Below are 17891 nucleotides of genomic sequence, written 5' to 3' on the forward strand. Positions count from 1 at the left end.
GCTATGTTAGCTTGATCTGTACTGCCACAATACACCAGCAGCTGATTTGTTGACTTCAGTCTAATGTATTGTCCTGTCTGACACTAAAATTTTAATCAGTGCAATCATGAGACTTAATCAAGACTGCGCTGCAAGCCATGATACTGTTAAACATGTTTGGTGTGTCCCTGAACACAACACCCACATGCTCAACTTGTCCTGGAGACCTTTGTTTGATTAAACTGCAGGTTTGCATGTGGAAAAAATATGGCTTGACTATCTATCTGTTTTAGTATCTCAAGTCTCTGCCATTCTTGGTCAGTCAGGATTGTTTTCCCAGTACAAAAAACTGCCCCTAAAACTGTGGCCAATGTCGGCTGAGGAACAAACACCACCCTGAGCCACTCGTCTGTTACACATAATCATTAGACTCCTAATGCAGTTAATGATGGCACATTACGTTCTGAGTACTCACACGAAAGCAGCATTCATATGTGACCTAATTATGCTCATTTTTGTCTGGATTTGATTTGTTTATATCTCACAAACTGGAAATGGAAAAGCTTTCATGGAAAAGCTTCATTCGATGCACTTTGGTTTAGTAAATTTTCATTATGAACACAAATAATTCACTTGTTTACTGTGTCTGTTTAGGTCTGTTTATCTGAATATACATATATATGTTTACAGCTATATTTAGCCAAGAGTAAAGTTATGAATGCCAGTAATACAGTGAAAAGACTGCATTGCATTTACAGCCAGTGAAGCATTTACTGTTGAGCAGCATATGCATGATGCATTAATCAGCACAGTGCTCTTTACATATATATTGTAAAGGTAGAGACTGCAATTTAAAGATGAATTTTAGAGCTCAGGTTGTTCTTGGAGGAAACCTGACATTGCACGGCTTTGAGACAGTGTGATTCAAGAACCCTGATCTGTGCTCTTCATTCATTTTAGATTACCTTAGGGAGCAGCTGCACACCTTTTGAATGTTAATCGTGCTACTATGAGGAATATTGACCACTTTATGTTCCTCATTGTCTTTCAGTGAATTAAAAGGCCATATTTAGCTCAGGTTTACATACTAATCACTGATGGTTTGACGTACTTTGCTTGATGGAGGGTCACTCCGGACAGTGGATTTTTCTTTTACCATAAAATTTGCATTTTAGGTCACTGAGAGCCAACAGTCTGCCATGAATCTTAAAAGGTCTGAGCTTTAAACTGCAGAAAACTGAGAATTAAGAAGAAGGGGAGAAACATGAGAACAGGTGAAATGATTTGAATAAAAGCAACAGACAAAGACACATTTTAACGGTGGAGAAAGAGGCAGGTGGTGTAAAGGAAACATGAAACAGAGGGAAACAGAAAAATGGTGATTGTTTGTCATGAGGGAGAGACAGGAACAGAAGGAGCGAATAGACAGAAGTAAAAGGAGGATCTTTTTTATTATTTGTGCCTTGCACACATGTACAAGGGTTATTTTTTTATGTGTTTTAGTTCAGTAAAAACACCGACTTGCTGACAGAAACAAACATTTGCCTCCTGAGCAGCTACTGTCCTCCTTTGACTCATCACACCGAGATCATGGGACTCAGAAAACAATCTTCACCTTAAGGCCTCATGCAGACATAACTGTGGTGTTGGAGTGCGTCACTTTGTGAAGTCGAAGTGATATAAAACTGAAGAAGGAGATGTACAGTGGAGACAGTGCATGCATATTAAATCTGGACTCAGGTGCTGCCACTTACACATAAACCTCCCTGTGAATTTCTACCGTACATTGTGTTTATTTTGCGGTGGCCGTGTCCTGTGTCTCAGAAAAATCTGTTTGTACTCACAGAAAATGCACATAACATTAAATATTTCCCAGATGCACTTCAGGGTTTGATAGTTGGACAGTTGGACCTAAAACACACGGTCACACTAGCAGAAATACACTTTAAAGTCTATGAGTCTGTGAATGTGGAGTTTAAGATTTTGACTTTGACTCTTCAACTTAGCACCCAAGTGGACGTGAATATGCGTCGTGTGATGTGCGTTTTGAAGCGCATGCACGACGGAGAATATTTCTCACAGGATTCTAAAACATTTATCTGAATGGAAAGATCGTTTTCAAATGCAGTCATTAAATGAAAACGCATCAGTGTGGATGTAGCCTCAGTGATTCATCCAGTTTGGTTCATTTTTTTCTCTCTTCTTCATCTTCCACTGCCACATCCACTATAACTGTCCAAAATACAGTCTTTATGAATTTCTCGTTTCAAGTTGGTTGTTGTTTTTTGTTGTTATTTTATGAATGTTTGAATTTGTATGATTGTTAAAATGGATTGAAAATGTAATGAACAGCATGTTGGGAAAGGTGAATGTACGCTTTTAACCCTCGTGTCGTCCTGCGAGTCAAAATTGACCCGTTTTAAAGTTTGAAAATGTGGAGAAAAAAAATAATTTCTCCTCTCTGAACTTAGTTGTAGCAGTTTTGTTTTGTTCAGTTTTAACATTTCACTGAAAAATCTCTAAAGTGACACACGACTCAGCACTCATTCCCTCGGGCCAAAAATGCAATTACCAACTTCCTCTGCATGAGAGCATCATTATCATTCAACAGTTTGAGGGTCAGTTGCACAGTGCCAGTAAAATGTTGTAAAGCTGATAAGTGACTGCTTAGTCAGATTTGTCACAATCGTGTTGCCGTGCCGTGACATTTTGGGACTGATGATGGACAGTATCCTAAAAAATATCCAGATAATGGAACTGAGATATCATCTTTTTTTTTGACGTTTTTGCAGAGTTCTCTCTTTGTCTAACCTGGCATGTACATTACAACGTGTCAACCCACTTTTAGCTATTGTGCCCCCGAGCAGAAGTGAGGCTGCTGATGTTCATACAGATAACAAATCTGTAGCTCTGTGGGGGTTTTGCAGTCAACACATGAACTACCTAACGGGTGTTTTCTGGTGTAAATTCATTTCTTGGCACAAAGGAGCTTTTCATTTCCTATTACACAGTTTGAGTACAGAATAGCTTTGTTTTTATCATTTAATCTTCTTTGTGGTGAGTTAGACAGCTTTAACACTTGGAAGTGATTCACATGCTGCTTTTGTGAAATAGAGTTGTGCATCTATTTCTTGGGGAATTAAATGTGCACGACCGGCTCTCTCCTGGCTGTTGATTACACTGCAACAGAGGATATTTGCAAAAAAAAGGAAGAGTTTTTGTTAACTTTCCCCTAGCTGGAGTGCAACTGGACATTATTTAAATCTCTGCAGCTCAACATTCTGCATCATTTTTATTATTTCATGGCTGAAATAGTGAAGATAATTTCATGACAGAGTAGAATTACAGGCCGATAAAGGATAAAGATCAAAGCAAGAGGGAACATGCCATAAAATATTATGACAAAGAAGTGCATGGTATGCTGTTCTGTATGTGTGAGAAAGAGGTGGCGGTAGATTGGTCTGGTCTTTCCTCCTCCTTTTTGACTTATATAGTACCTACTGTTTCCTCGACTAGTGCTGCGCCGTAATGGATCTATATGTCATTCTTTGTTAAAAATCTGGCTTGACTTTGCTCTCACATTGCCGACCATGGAGGCTTATTATCACAATATCAGAGCAGCATGTCCTGCATTAACATTTGCGATCTTTCCCCACGTGCAGTCGCCCTCTAGTTGTTTTCCATCACGTCTGCTCATGCTTTTCACAGCTGAGTTAATGGTTAACAGCATTATCATGCTCTTGTATCACAGAAAAAGAGCTCTCAGAAAAGCTCAGACAGGAATTAGAGATACAACTTGAACAGAGAATTTCTGAGCCGGCAAAAAGCCAGAAACTCACAATATTGATGCATGCAAACTGTCACGTAGAAGGACATAGCCTCATGTGGACTCTAGTCAAGACTCTAATACCTTGCGGTGTAATTTGTGCAATCTTACAGCATTTTTCTAGCCTAGCCGCGCTAGACAACCCACGGCAACAAATTTAATTCTCTGCCAGGGTGGGTCTAGTTACCCTCCATAAGGCTCGAGGCTGGATTCTCCTAAAACTGGCCGGACGAATCACCATGAAGTGTAGAGTCAGAAGGCGGGCATAACTAAGTGACGACAGAGGCGTGACGATTCTGACAGAAACAACCGGAAACAACTAGCCTAGCCACGCGAGACAACCCACGGCAACAAATTTAATTCTCTGCCAGGGTCAACAACAAAAACGACAACAGTCGTTGAGCTCCATTAGCACCGACTCTGAATAATCTTTCTGTTAACATGTCTGTAATACACTTGAGCTTCACCCATTGACTGTATAAATAAGGCTTCACTGAACTACCGTATCCTCTGATTTCCGGCGCTCTTGGAGCCTATTCGTTGCGCTGATTGGTTGTATACCTACCCAATTGCTGCAGAGTGATTTGATAGACAACCTTTTAGCCCGCCTCCCTCCCTGTCGAGCGTGCCTAGACCCTTGTGCCATCAGAACATGGGTCTAGCAGGGCTAGGCTAGCATTTTGCAGGATGTGGTCAGAGAAATCTTATCACGTTGGTTGCCTCATCTGAGTCAATGTAACCTGCTGTCTCTCCGAATAAAAAGGCGCGCGAGTGTTGAGATTCTGAAAGCATCATTTATATGCTCATCACACACGCCCATCTCTGTGCAGCTTCTGTGGTGCCTCTGGATGCTTTCTTCCCTTCTCTTTATGTCTGTATTCGCTGTTTGATTTGCCGGGGATTCATATCAGAGAATCTTTTCACTGTTGCTCACTACAGCCGTTAAAAATCCCCTCCAGGCTCACAATCCAGCAACTCCAGCACTGCAACTAGTGGTGATGGCAGATTGAAAACCAATGGCACTGGAAGGAATGCTTGACACATCATAAATGCATAATGAAATGCGTGGGAAACAGTCAGTAGGGGATAATTGGAAGAATGGCTGTACTGCTAGAATTCAACCAGGAAGTTGGAAGAACAAGGTGTTGTGTGTGAATTTTTCTGAATTTGACATCCGCTGAATTATTCTAGACTCTTCAGAAGAGGAAGAGGAGCAGAGTCAGGGATTTCTGCTACACTTGAAGTTTTATTGATCACGAAATAGAGAGAATAGAGAGCAATTTCTTAATCTATAAGTGCATCATAGACATAAAAAAATGGAGCAGAATCACCTTTCTGATTAGAAACTGTCAAAACCTCATGCACGATCCTGTGTCCTGAACATTGTGGCCCTGGATAGTATCCTCTGAGCAGATGACATAATGCAGTGAGGCTTTAGGTTAGCATTCATTTATGTGTCAATCACCAATCTTCTATTAATGATAATTTTGCTTTAGTTGTTTTCAGAGAAACTAAGTCAAAAACAGAGATCTCAAGTCTTGAGTTTAAATCTGAAAAGGCTAACCTGCTGTTGTTATTTTTACGGTCTGAACAGTTCAGTGGCAGTACAACAAACTACAAACACAACAGCAGCACATGATGAAGAAAAATCTGGTTAAACAGCTAATTTTTCTTATTATGCTCACCTGCAATTGTCTCTTACCTTGTCTGTCTGCTAATGAGAGAAGATAGTCCACAGTAGATGGATTTTAAGAGCTTTCAATCTTACAAAGCATCTGCCATTTCTGCCTGGTAATGACAACCGCAAAGTTGAGCACCATAAAATCAAAAGAATGAGGTTAAATATGTTAAACTGCTCTGTAGAACTAAGAAGTACTGCAGACAATATATTGATAATTCTCTGCCATAATTGGTGCTAGTAGTCACACAACCAGTGATATGTAGATCAGGTGAGTGCAGTTAATGTGTCTCAAGCAATTGCAGTATAAAGGCGCCTGTATTTAGAAGGTCTGGTCACAGGTGAATTGGTGATTGTAACTAAAACTATGCCATGTAGACAAAAGAATGCCCCAAGCAACTCACTGAAAAGGTTACTGAAAGTCATGAGGGAAGAAGAATTGAAGGCGTGACAGCTTCAAGGGAGAATCTGTTCATACGACAACTGTTGCCTGTTCTTAACAAGTCAAAGCTTAAAGGGAGAGAGGCAAAGAGAAAGTCACTGATTGAAAAATCTCATATTAAATTTGTGCTAATGTTTGCCAGAAAGCATGTGGGAAACTCTAAAGCCAACTGGAGGAAGATTCTTTGGTCATGATGAGACCAAGAGTTGATTTTTTGGCCATCTGACTAGATCCACCAACAACTGAACATCATCACAAACACACCATGCCCACTGTGACGTTTGGTGGTTGAAGCATCATGATGCAGGATGTTCTTTGCCGCAGGCCCTGGAAGGATTGTGAAGGTCAAGGGTAAAATGAATACAGCACAGAGGAAAATCCTGGAGGGCAACTTGGTGCAGTCTGCAAGAGAACTGCCACTTGGGAGAAGATTTTCCAGTGAGATAATAACTTGACATGTTTACCCAAAGCCACACAGAAATGGTTTAAAGACATCAATATTCTGGAGTCACTGAGTCAGAACCCAGACCGTAATCCAATGAGAATTTCTGCTTGGACCTGAAAGGGGCTGTTCTCTCGTGATCTCTGTGTATCCTGACCAAGCTTGAACAGTTCTACAAAGAAAAATGTGATCCAATTGCAGTGTCCAGATTTGCAAGGCTGAGTGAGAGTTATCTGCTCAGATTCAATGCTGTAATTGTAGACAAATAATTCAGACTCGAACAGGCAAGTACTTGGGCAATCAATTTATTCATGTTTCATATTTTTTATTGACATTGCAGAAATCTTTTTTAACTCCGCTAAATTATTAGATGTGATAAATTTCATTTTCAATCTCTAAGTGTTCTTACGCTACAGCATCCTACTCTCTACATTCTAAAACTCTGAGGTGCTTTGCGAATATTATTTTGATTTAACCTAAATAGGATCGAGTTTTTACCCCCTCAAACATTATTCCTCTAAAAATTCAATTTATTTCACAGCCTCTTAGCATTGGGAATCCAGTGTCTCGCATGTTGGTGCCAGCCCTTTAGAATTAATGATCAAGTTCTTTTAGACTCAAGAAAAACACAGTGAGAAATCGATCAAAGATTCAATATAATTTATCCACTGAGAGCAGCCTCAGAAGACGAGATTGTAATTTAGCCTCGAGAAATTGTAGAGACATGAGTCTTACTTGTTCTCATCTGGGAAAGTTCTCCCCCAAATCGCAAGTGATCATTCCACTTACATCTATTCACAGCACATTCACAGTCGGGCCTACATTTATCTCAACAGAGCTGAGGAAAATGGTCCTAATGGGCGCACAAGTTTTAAAGTGATGTAAATTGATCTGAAGCAGTCGATCAAGTCTTTGAACTTTGGAAAATAAGTTCGTCTCCAGCAGGATCTGAGAGAGCTGGAGAATTTTACAGCTCTCCGAGTCTACAGCAAATGCAATACTGGTAAAATGTTTCGTTGTTTGGCCAAGAGGGATTTAATTACCACAAAGCCTTTCCGCTACAGCAGCTAACTTGCAACAGTATAACCCTGAATTAGGTAGTTTTTAAATGGAGGAATGAAAGTAAGTACAGCTTTCAGGGAGTCCGAGCCAAATGGGGGTCCAGGAGGGGAATGCACGGTGCCGAATGATTTCCAGGGGGGCAGACGAGGGAACACAGCGGGGAAGGTCCAGGACAGCGGTGTCTAGGCGAAGCAGAAAACAAAGAAACGTTAAACATGGCAAAAACACAAGGAACTACTGAGCGGCTAGAGAGCGAACTGACTAGGTAGTCGTATTCAACAATCTGGCAGGGTGTGGAAGGATGAGCGGTTTCTTATTGTCGGTGTGTAATCATGGTGATGTCTCTCAGCTGTCCGGGACCCGTGGAGATGGCTGATTACCTGTGAGTCTGCGCTCCACTCAGGTGTCGCACTGGAGGGGAAAACAGAGGCAGAGGAGAGGATGGGAGACAGGAGTGGAAGGGGGGGACAGAGGGAGAGACAGGGAGGAGAAATATAGGGAAAGGGGTCTTTTTTGGGACACTACATTTCAGACATAAATACTGAAGTTATTACTCCACTATAATTATAAGGCAACTTTAATAGTGTTGATGCTTAAAACATCATGTTCATTCATTGCCTCTGTTGTAATTAGCTTGTATACTAACTGCTCAAAGTACAGCAGATAAGTATTAAATGATGACGGGGCCAATCAGACATTTATTAACAAAAAGGTGAAGCTGCAGCACTGGGGCTGCGACTGATCGTTATTTTCATTTTCAATTAATGTGTCAATTACTTCCTCATTAAATAACTTAATTCACAAAATTAAAACACTTAAAATGTCCATTATTACTTTGTTAATGTATCTGAATAACCTCAGGAACCACGATGTAATAATTGCCAATAAGCTGCTCCTTTCATAAAGTAAATGACAAGCTTTATATTATTTGCAACCCGGGGATTCGTGAAACTGTGACGTAAGTTTTTGTTTCGGTTTCGTCCGCACCAACACGATGTCGTCATGTTTTTCGTGCAGCTCACCACGAACGAAACTGGCTGTGGTAATCACATCTGAAAGTGGTTTATACCGGCGGATTCATGATGATCTAAGCTGTCCATTGGCGTTTGCGGCCGCCGCCGCAGCCGCCACCGCGGCCGCCGGACATTCTTTAACTTCCTATGCGAATTCATCGGATTCATGACGATCTAAGCTGTCCATCGGCGGCCGCCAACGCCGATGGACAGCTTAGATCGTCATGAATCCGCCGGTATAAACCACTTTCAGATGTGATTACCACAGCCGGTTTCATTCGTGGTGAGCTGCACGAAAAACATGACGACATCGTGTTGGTGAATTAAATATGTTGCCGTGGGTTGTCTAGCGCGGCGAGGCTAGCATAACCTTGAAGTCGATGCTCTTTGTCGCCTTACCCCGAGTGCTAAACTAACACAGATAAGCTTTTAAAAATCATCTTTAGAATCTTACGATCAAAACAACATGTATTATTTGCACTTAATCATGAGCAGAATACGCAGAAAACACTATGGCTGAGCGTTGCTTCAATATTACAACTTGGCATTATGTAGCACGGAGTAGTTTTACAGTGTTTAGGAAGAGCTGGTTCGCTTGAGCTGCAGTGAATGAGCGGTGAGAGACTTCATGGATCTGCACATCCTAAAGGAAGCAGCAGTGTAGAGTTACATCTAAGCCATTTTAAGACAGGAAGGGATTATTGTCATGGGTAAACAGCTTCTAAATATGTAACTTTTGTACACCGAGATGAGTTTTTAGGGGTTAAATCAATGTCTAGAGGTTGACTTTTAAGAGCGGAGATCTCCCTTGAGGTTAGCTTAGCTTAATAACCTAGACTTTCTTATACAGTCTATGCTTAACATGAGGCTGGAAATGAGAAATCAACATCTAGACAAAGACTAAAATGTAAAAATTCGAGGTTTTGCATATTTTTTAGATGATTTCTTGGCCAGTCACTGTTATTTCCTTGAGTCTCAGGTGGCTAAGTATTTTGTGGCTCCAGCTTCATATATAATGTACGCAGGCCTGAATGTGATTGAAGTCAGCAGTATTTATACAGCACAATTAAAAAGCAGGTACTGAGCCAAAGTGCTTTCCAATAGATAATTAAGACCGATGCTACAAATGTACTCATAAAGATATTAAGGTTAACATCCTGCAGCATTAAGGATAATGCAAATTAACCTCGGTGACTTAAGAAAATGGAGGTTAATACTCTAAAAGAAAACCCAGCAAATCCAAAGATCATGTGTGTGGAAGCACACTGGTGACATTTAATTCTGCAAGAAAGAAAATGAGCTTGTTTCCCAAAATGTCAGAGTAAAACAATGAAAATATAGGGAACTGCGAAATTGCAGTAGGATCAGTTCAGGATTTGTAAAGAAACAACAAAAACAAAACAGTCACCTCCAGCAGCTCACCTCAATTAGAAGGTCCGAGTAAGCAACAGCAGGCTGCAGGAAATCTTAACACTTTGCTCAGAGAGACAGAAATAATGTGAGAAAATTTAAAAAAAAAAAAAAAAGGAGAAGAAGACGCCAGGGAAGAGGTGGCAAAAAAAAAAAGGATTTGAGGTTGGTGTACCGTAACTGTGCGTGCGTGCGTGCACGCGCGTGTGTGTGTGTGTGAGAGAGAGAGAGAGAGAGAGAGACAGTGAGTGAGAGCGAGAGAGCTGAGCGTTCATTGAGCTCCACTGAGCTTTCAGGTTTTGGGGATGTCAGGGTGTCACCATCTTTACGCACGGGCACGGTTTTACCGTTTCACTTTACGCGTCGCTGCTTTCAGCTTCAGTCATGCTTGGTGCTCTGTTTGGTCTCTTCTAAATACTAAATGTCGGCTGTGTTTTGACACACAAGTCGACGAACTGTCTGGGACTTCTGCTGACTTATCTGTCGAGCTTGCAGATTTGTCGTTTGTTTTTTTGGGGGGGGGGGTTTTCCGCGATTTTTGGTCCGAGTCGCTGCGGTCGGAGCTCAGGAAAACTTCTCAGGATGGACGTACCGGTGTTCATTTTGCTCATCGGTTTGAGCCAGTCTAAAGGTAAATAAAAACGGAGGTGGAGAAGTTTGCATGTTAAGATACAAGGAAAAGCGCAGAGTTTATTGTGGACTTGATACTTTCAGCTCTCACTTTCTCCAACATTTCACATTTCATGGCAATTCCAGTGATCCGTTTTATTCTAGTGTGTAGTGCATGCTCCTGTAACTTCATCAGGCTGTTTTTCAAGATGAATATTGATGTTCACAGTGGAGGAAACATTTCTTCACAACACCAATTTCAGTATAAATTGCTGTAAGTGAGATGCTCATGCTTCCAGAACTCTTTCTGGTCCTGTAGAATCTACATAAGTCCTGCAGTAAAATGACAGAAATCTTGTGTCTTCTGAGTATGGAGATGGACAGGCGTGAAACAGAGTCGTTGGTCCTTATCTCACAAAGACAACAGAGACACACATGTTAGAATTCCAGCTGCTTTTTCAGTGATTGAGTGAGGATTCAATTATTAATGGTATTCTATTTTGTACTAAATGAGAATCCAGTCAGTTGTCAATTCCCTGTACCTATGAATAAATAATAAATGTGACCTCTGTTTGTTCTCTGGCAAACTGAAAAATCTGCGACTGTGTGTTCCGATGCTGTGTTTTCCGGACAGACAGTTTCAGGGGATCGTGCTCGAATTCATGTTATTCATTCATCTCACACACTCGCATGTCCCCACACCAGCTCCACCTCTGTGACTCATCTCCACATCTCCTGTAGTGACACACGTGTTTGGCTGCGTGAGGTTTTTGTATGCATTTGTTTCACACACCAAAACACACAAAGCGACGAGACTGACAGAAGCAAATTGTTGTTTCGCTCCATGTTGTGGTTCAGTCATTGCTGATGTGTTTAAGGGACGAGGTGCTTTCTGTTGAGACTAGTTTGTGTTCAAATATAGCTTACTCGACTTGATGAAAACTGTCAACTGTCAGCAACATACAGCTCAGTTGTGGTTACAGAGTCTCTCCACCTCCCTGCACTCCTATTTTAAGTGTCATTTATGTGCACAATAGAGACGAGACACCCATTAAATGAAGTTAAACATGAATACGACTCATAGTTTTTCAGATTTCTATAGATACTGTGGAACCATTGCTATTGTGAGGTTGATAATTGTGCAAGGAAAATCTGATATTATGACAGCAGTAATTTGGATGCAAGTAAAGTGATACCAGTAAATGTGACATGCATACATGCCAATGTACTGGTCAGTTACTGTGCAAATGTTTTTTCTTTGCTTTATGCACCACTGGATGCAATCATAACTCAATATTGACAAGATCAGAGGTTCTAATAAATTCAACCATTAACAAACGAGCCAAATGGGAAAATAAAAATAAAATATATCAACAAAGATGGCATCGTTGACAAATGACATGCACAAGTCTGTAATCTCCAAACAATACAAATCACACGACATCCTCACTGCAGTAAACACGTGATTGCATTTCTACATTTTTTCCTCTTGGGTCATTGTTGGGTTTAGGCAATATCAGCCACAGAACATTTGAAATTGCTGTGGTTTTCTGCCACTTGGTATAGAATGACAATTAGGACGAAGTCACTGCAGATTCAGGTCAGTCTTTTTCCACACATATTTCAGATGATGCATTCAGATTGTATATTTCCTGTCCAAAGACAGCAGATAAAACTGGGGAGAAAGGGAAGCTGGTTCACCTGCGGACAATTTCCAGTTCTGAGGTTGCAGTCGTTCGAACACAGAAAGACGGCAGAGCACCACTTAGGATATATTCCAGCTGTAAACGCTGTTAAAAGGGTGATTTACACTCATTTCATCAACATCTTTCAAAACCTTGAGAGAAAATCTGCAGATATAATTGTTTGAAAAAGTTATTACTTGCAATTTAATTTAGGTTTTAAATGACAAATGCAGTTATGAGTTTGATTCCTCAGTGGGTGACCTGATTTTGGTAAATAACCAGCTAATATTTGATAGATAGATAGATAGATAGATAGATAGATAGATAGATAGATAGATAGATAGATAGATAGATAGATACTTTATTAATCTCCAAAGAGAAATTCACAGGGATGGTAGGGATGGTATCTGCATGTCATCGCTAATGGCCAATAAAAGTGTTTATATGAAAGATTAACAGGAAGAGATCAATTTTACATGAAGATGAGCCTGTCCTCAAACCAAAAACGACCACATAGGTCGTCTGTACACGCCCGTATTACGACCCAGTGTTACGTTTTGACTATGCGACCTCTGGCGGTTGAGTAAATATCGACACTCTGGAGTCGCAGGTGAAACGTCATCATGAACAAACTTTTATCTAACACTATCCCTGTCCCTATCCCTAACCCTAACCTTAACCATAACCCTAAAAACGTGTTGGGAAAGTGAGAAAAAAGCCGTTTTGCGACGGAAAAGCCGTTTCGCGAATTAAATCCCGTAATGCGTTCGTTTTCCCCGTAGGGGCGCAAACGTTCATACGACCGCATAGGTCGTATTCCGGTGCACGGTGCAAACGACCGATGCGGTCGTATGAATTGGAGGACAGGTGAGAGCAGAGGTAATAACATGCTAACTCCACTGCAGGAGGAACTTGGTGTTCTCTGCAACAAAGTGGAGGAAATTTGTGCAGATGTTGTTTTGGCAATCAGCTCAGATGAGTTGGAAAATATTGGATATCAGTAAAAAATCCAGGTGTTTTGCGGACGTCCTCCATGTTGGAGTGCGAATAGTTTTCTGTTGTTGTCTCAGTGTAGGTGGAAGCTATGCCAGACAATCTGAATGACTGTCATATTAGTGATGCTTGAGTGAAACCGTGTATATCACATCATAACAGAAAGACTGAGAATGGAATATGAATGACCTGATGGATGTGGCTCACTCTCAAACTCACCAATTAAAATTCAGCGGGGAGAATTTTCTTATTGTTGTCAGATCAGCCTGTTCTGCACCAACTACAGGGAGGCAAAGCAACACCCTGAAGAGAGACTCAGACAAAGAAGAAAGGCTGTTTGAGGTCTGAGCGGGTGTGTAAAACCTGACAGGTAAAACAAGCTGCATGGTGCACTGTGGAGTTCTCTCATAAATGCATATTTACACTTAGTGTTTCTCTCCAAAACACATATTGCTGAGCTCCACCAAATTGTAAGTACAGTTAATTCCTCTTATTTGGATCCTGTGTTCTCGACTCTAACCCGTTCTTTACATCTATGCTTTCTTCCTGACAGTCCTCTTCTTGATCTGCTTGTTACACAGTAGTAAAGTTTGCTTTTGCTTCAGTAAAAGTAATCCCACACTGTAGAAGTACTCTGTTACAAGTACAAATCTCGCATTGAATGTGTTACTTTAGTAAAAGTGTGTACTTATAGTAAATAAAATGTACTTAAAGTAGTAAAAGTACAGTGCAGAGAAATGTGCCATGTGGCTGTTTTGCTACTGTGTGTAATATTATAAGAATATTATCACATATTAATGTAAAAGCAGGAGTTGAGTGAGTAGTTTGGTTTTACTTTTCATTAGTTACATTTTAGTTCTTTGAGTTGGACTAATGATTATTTTCATAGATAGATATGCTGATCTGATTATTTTGTTTTTAATGGTTGATTTTTTTGTGTTATATAAACTGAACTGAAAAAAGCTAAAACCAAAAAGCTATTTAATGTTTGAAAAAAAAAATCAACCAATTTTCTGTGAAGTGACCAGTTAATTCATCGACCAATCGTTTCAGCTGCAGTGCTGGATCATAGAATACAGTAGAATTTATTTATTTTCATCGCACAGTGTACTACAGAATAAAACAGACATTTTAGAATATATATAAATATTATATATATATATAATATATAAATATAAATCAATAAGAAATGTTTAAATATAAAACATGAACTGTGTAGTAGTTTAATTTGTAGAAAATATAATTTACAAGTTCTTCATATATTTTCTTTATTGTTTGTTTTAAAAATCACAATTTCTAAAGTAAATATAGTAACAAAAGCTGATGCAGTGAAGTAAAATACGCAATATTCCCCCCTAAGATGTCATGGAGTAGAAATAAAGAGTGACCTGAAAAGAAATTAATCACATAGAAGTACCTCAAATTTGTAAACAGTACTGGTGTAAATGTACTTTGTTACATTCCACCACTGTTTCTGTGCACGAATGATACAAGTCAAACAAGAACCCGGTTGTAAAAAGCATTCCTCCACTAGTGTGTTGTGTCCTAAAGAACAAGTTATTACATTATGTAAATCCTTTCTGTTTGTACAGTTCAGTTAGTTTTTATCTTTAGAAACAGCTTTATTTACAGTGGTGACTTTGTTTGGTCATAGTCATTTTTTTTTTTTAATGTTTAGTTTGTTTGGATTGTGATGAATGACCTTTCTGTGATTCAAGCTCTTTTCTTCTGTATAATTACCACTGTGGCTCTCGCTATCACCACTCATAATAATTAATACGCTCTCACACCGTCGTCAGTGTGCTTTTCCTGCTCTCCGGCAAACTGGGTTCAAAATAAATCACCGGTTATGGCGGTCATCTGCTGACTTTTAGTTTTGAGAGCATTTAAATCTGGAATCATTCAAATTGAATGTCAGGACTTCTACCTGGTTGTCAGTGGTAAATTTTAAATCTGATGCCCTGAGGTCCAAACACTCACTGTGTCACAAACTGATGAATGCAGATTGCTTTGGGTTCTATTTCCACAGTTATTTGACCTCATGAAATTAGGTCATAAACAATCACATTTCAGGCACCAGTGTTGACTAAAGAAGTGACTCCTTGGTTGGTCAACGTTCATGTCTGACATGGAGGAAGCATTTCACGCTGACCAGAGACGCTGTGTGTTATAAGGTGCCTCTGTGTACTATGTTCACTATGTTTCATACACAACTTTGCCAACTAAGTCTTATAGCTGGAGTCCTGCTGTCCCATCTCACATTTCAACCAATCTAAATGGGAGTGTGTGTGTTCTAGTCGGCACAGGGATTAGCAAAGGAATGGTATTAATGTAGGTGCTGTTTGATCTTTTTAAAAACCCGCATGACTAAGTGAGAGTCACTGAGAAAAAGAACAGACAACAAGAAGAGTCTCAGATCAAAGAAGAACCTACAGGTTTTCAAAGTCTGTGATTTCCACTTTACAACTCATTAGAGACTTGCTTTGCCAAACAAGAGAAGCATTTTTAAATGTCATGAGGACATTGTAATTTTACTCTGATAACACTGCATGCATCAGAGGCAAAAACTGTAAGTGATGCATGTTTTGGTCATTCTGTTGCGTTAAATAACATAAAATCAGTCTAATAATGTCAAAGACTTGCTCATGATGAACCCACAGACCTCATTCCAGCTCCACTTGTCTTTATGGAGCTTTAAAGCAGACACTGTGTATAAATATGGAGATAACAAGCACAGACGTCATCCACCTGTTTGCAATTGATCCTCAGCATCAGTAAAATAGTTTGCAGGTCTGCTTCTTTTATGTGCAAACACGTCATAATGTGCAATAACCTGAGGAACATTATGTGCAATAATTTAGTTGTCATTTAAAGCGTCTCCATATAACAGTGATGCCACTGACTTTTGAATTTGAAGCTGCTGATTTTTTTTATTACAGATGTGCATTTTAAGACTGCACAGTAAACTAGCTATTCTGTTTCATTATATAGAATGGGACATAGTGCAGGAACATTTACACCTGACTGGAGCTCAATCAGATGAGATATGTCCATCAAACCCTTAACCTACAGCTCTTTGAGGTGTAATATCTGAATCCTGACATGTATGAAAAGCTTGGTTTTTTTTAAAACCTCACCAAAATTGCACCATTTACCAGATCAAGAGGCTGTAAGAAACACAAAGAATCATTGGAACTCCCAAAAATTTTAATTGAGTAATTTACCAAAAAGTTCTCAAACTCAAGAGATTGCATTAAACAACAATAAAATACAACCGGACCAAAAAAAACAAAATTAAAATACAGACTAGATAAATGCACAATACAAGACTACCTAAAAGACCACCTTTGTGGCGAAACAACATTTAGAAATGAAAAACTAACTTAGTACTCAAAAATTTCTTGAAATCTTTCTCATTAGCAGAAAGCAATATTCGAAAAAATCGTCTAAGTAGATTCATTCTATTCTTTAACTGGATGTTTTTCGTTCAAGTTCCTTGTTATGAACAGCATGTGCCGACCGATAACAAGTACAAGATTTATTGAACTGTAAATTATTTTTCCTGCCCGTTCCCAAAAACCCCGCAAACATTTAATTCCCACTGACTAACTGAAGATAAGTTCCAGGTGAAAACATCCTTCAACAAAACTTTCTCTTGAGTAGTGAACAAGGAGGCAATTGTGCACAAATAGAACAGATGTCTTGAGTCTTTTCCTTGTCTCCTGCACACCATATATTCCCTTTTGTACCGTTTTTTTGTCTATCTGGTGCAGGATGACGTTCCTAAAAATCTTGCTGTGTCTGTCTAAGTTTGATGTGTGTTTATGTCATGTGTTTATCTCCAATTAAAAGAATGAATGTCGCACCAGATGGTGGATATTTGTTGTTTAGGAAAAGTTGTTGTCCCTGTTGTTTTTGCTGCGTTCCATTTGCAATGTGGTTTGTAAAATCGTGTACCCACATTTAGTGGAATTTCAATAAATATTTATGGTGGGAACAGAGGCCACAAGGCGAACTGGTGCGTCATCCATCACCATACCACCGTGTTAAGTCAGGAGACATGCTGAATGGCATCTGCAGCTGTATCTTTTCACACGTGTCCAGCAATTAGATTGTAATGTGACAATGTTTATGAGGAAACAACATGATGCTTTGTGACACTGCAAGCTTATATTATACTGTTTCTCCTTCAGCACTGATGGGCAACAGGGTGGAAGCAGGGGCTCGATGCCCCCTCGGCCACTTCCCATGCGGGAACTTGAGCGAGTGCCTCCCTCAGGCTCTGCAGTGTAACGGACACAAAGAATGTCCCAATGGAGCTGATGAGCTGCGCTGTGGTAAGTGTGTGTTTGTACTTCTGTCTTCAGATTCTATTTCTCTTCCATGTAATGCTCATACAATCGACACATTAGTGCTGCAAAATAAATAAACTTTGGACAAAAACAAAAGACAAGACAGCAACACATACAAGGAGAGGCTGTCATTGCATCTTCATTTGACAAATTATCCTCTTCACTGTCTGCAGTATGAGAAAGTTTAATTATGTGCATCCAAGGCAGTGAAAGATAGAACCAGACTAAAAACAGAAATGCTGTGGCTCTCTTGTTGTTCTGTTAAATGGGGTGTTTTTTCCTACAAGTGGCTCCGGAACATTACGACTTCTATAATTTCCTGCGAATGAATAAGACTCTACAGGATGTATGGGACTTTGGGTAACGTTGGACTATCATTAAGTATGTGTGCACAATGATG

At 39.8% G+C, this 17891-nt stretch overlaps 1 protein-coding gene and 1 long non-coding RNA gene across 4 annotated transcripts in view; one reads left to right on the forward strand and one right to left on the reverse strand.

Moving 5' to 3' along the window:
• Positions 1-6656: 6656 nt before the first annotated feature.
• Positions 6657-9961, reverse strand: LOC127530714 (uncharacterized). Its single transcript, XR_007937393.1, has 3 exons — positions 9865-9961; positions 7692-7840; positions 6657-7611 (listed from the first exon to the last, which is right to left on the reverse strand). It is a non-coding gene; the product is annotated as an uncharacterized LOC127530714 (long non-coding RNA).
• A 120-nt stretch (positions 9962-10081) lies between these two features.
• rxfp2a (relaxin family peptide receptor 2a) overlaps positions 10082-17891 on the forward strand; it is a 47785-nt gene continuing 39975 nt past the window's right edge. For 2 of the 3 annotated variants that reach the window (XM_051938073.1, XM_051938075.1), the window contains exons 1-2: positions 10083-10483; positions 17333-17476. In XM_051938073.1, coding sequence (XP_051794033.1) covers positions 10435-10483; positions 17333-17476 — 193 coding nt within the window. In that variant the 5' untranslated portion in view covers positions 10083-10434. Of the gene's footprint in view, positions 10484-17332; positions 17477-17891 lie in introns of all 3 variants that reach the window. The other variant, XM_051938074.1, reaches the window with a different exon arrangement.

This window comes from Acanthochromis polyacanthus, chromosome 17 (assembly GCF_021347895.1).
Source record: "Acanthochromis polyacanthus isolate Apoly-LR-REF ecotype Palm Island chromosome 17, KAUST_Apoly_ChrSc, whole genome shotgun sequence".
In the NCBI taxonomy this organism is placed as follows: Eukaryota; Metazoa; Chordata; class Actinopteri; family Pomacentridae; genus Acanthochromis; species Acanthochromis polyacanthus.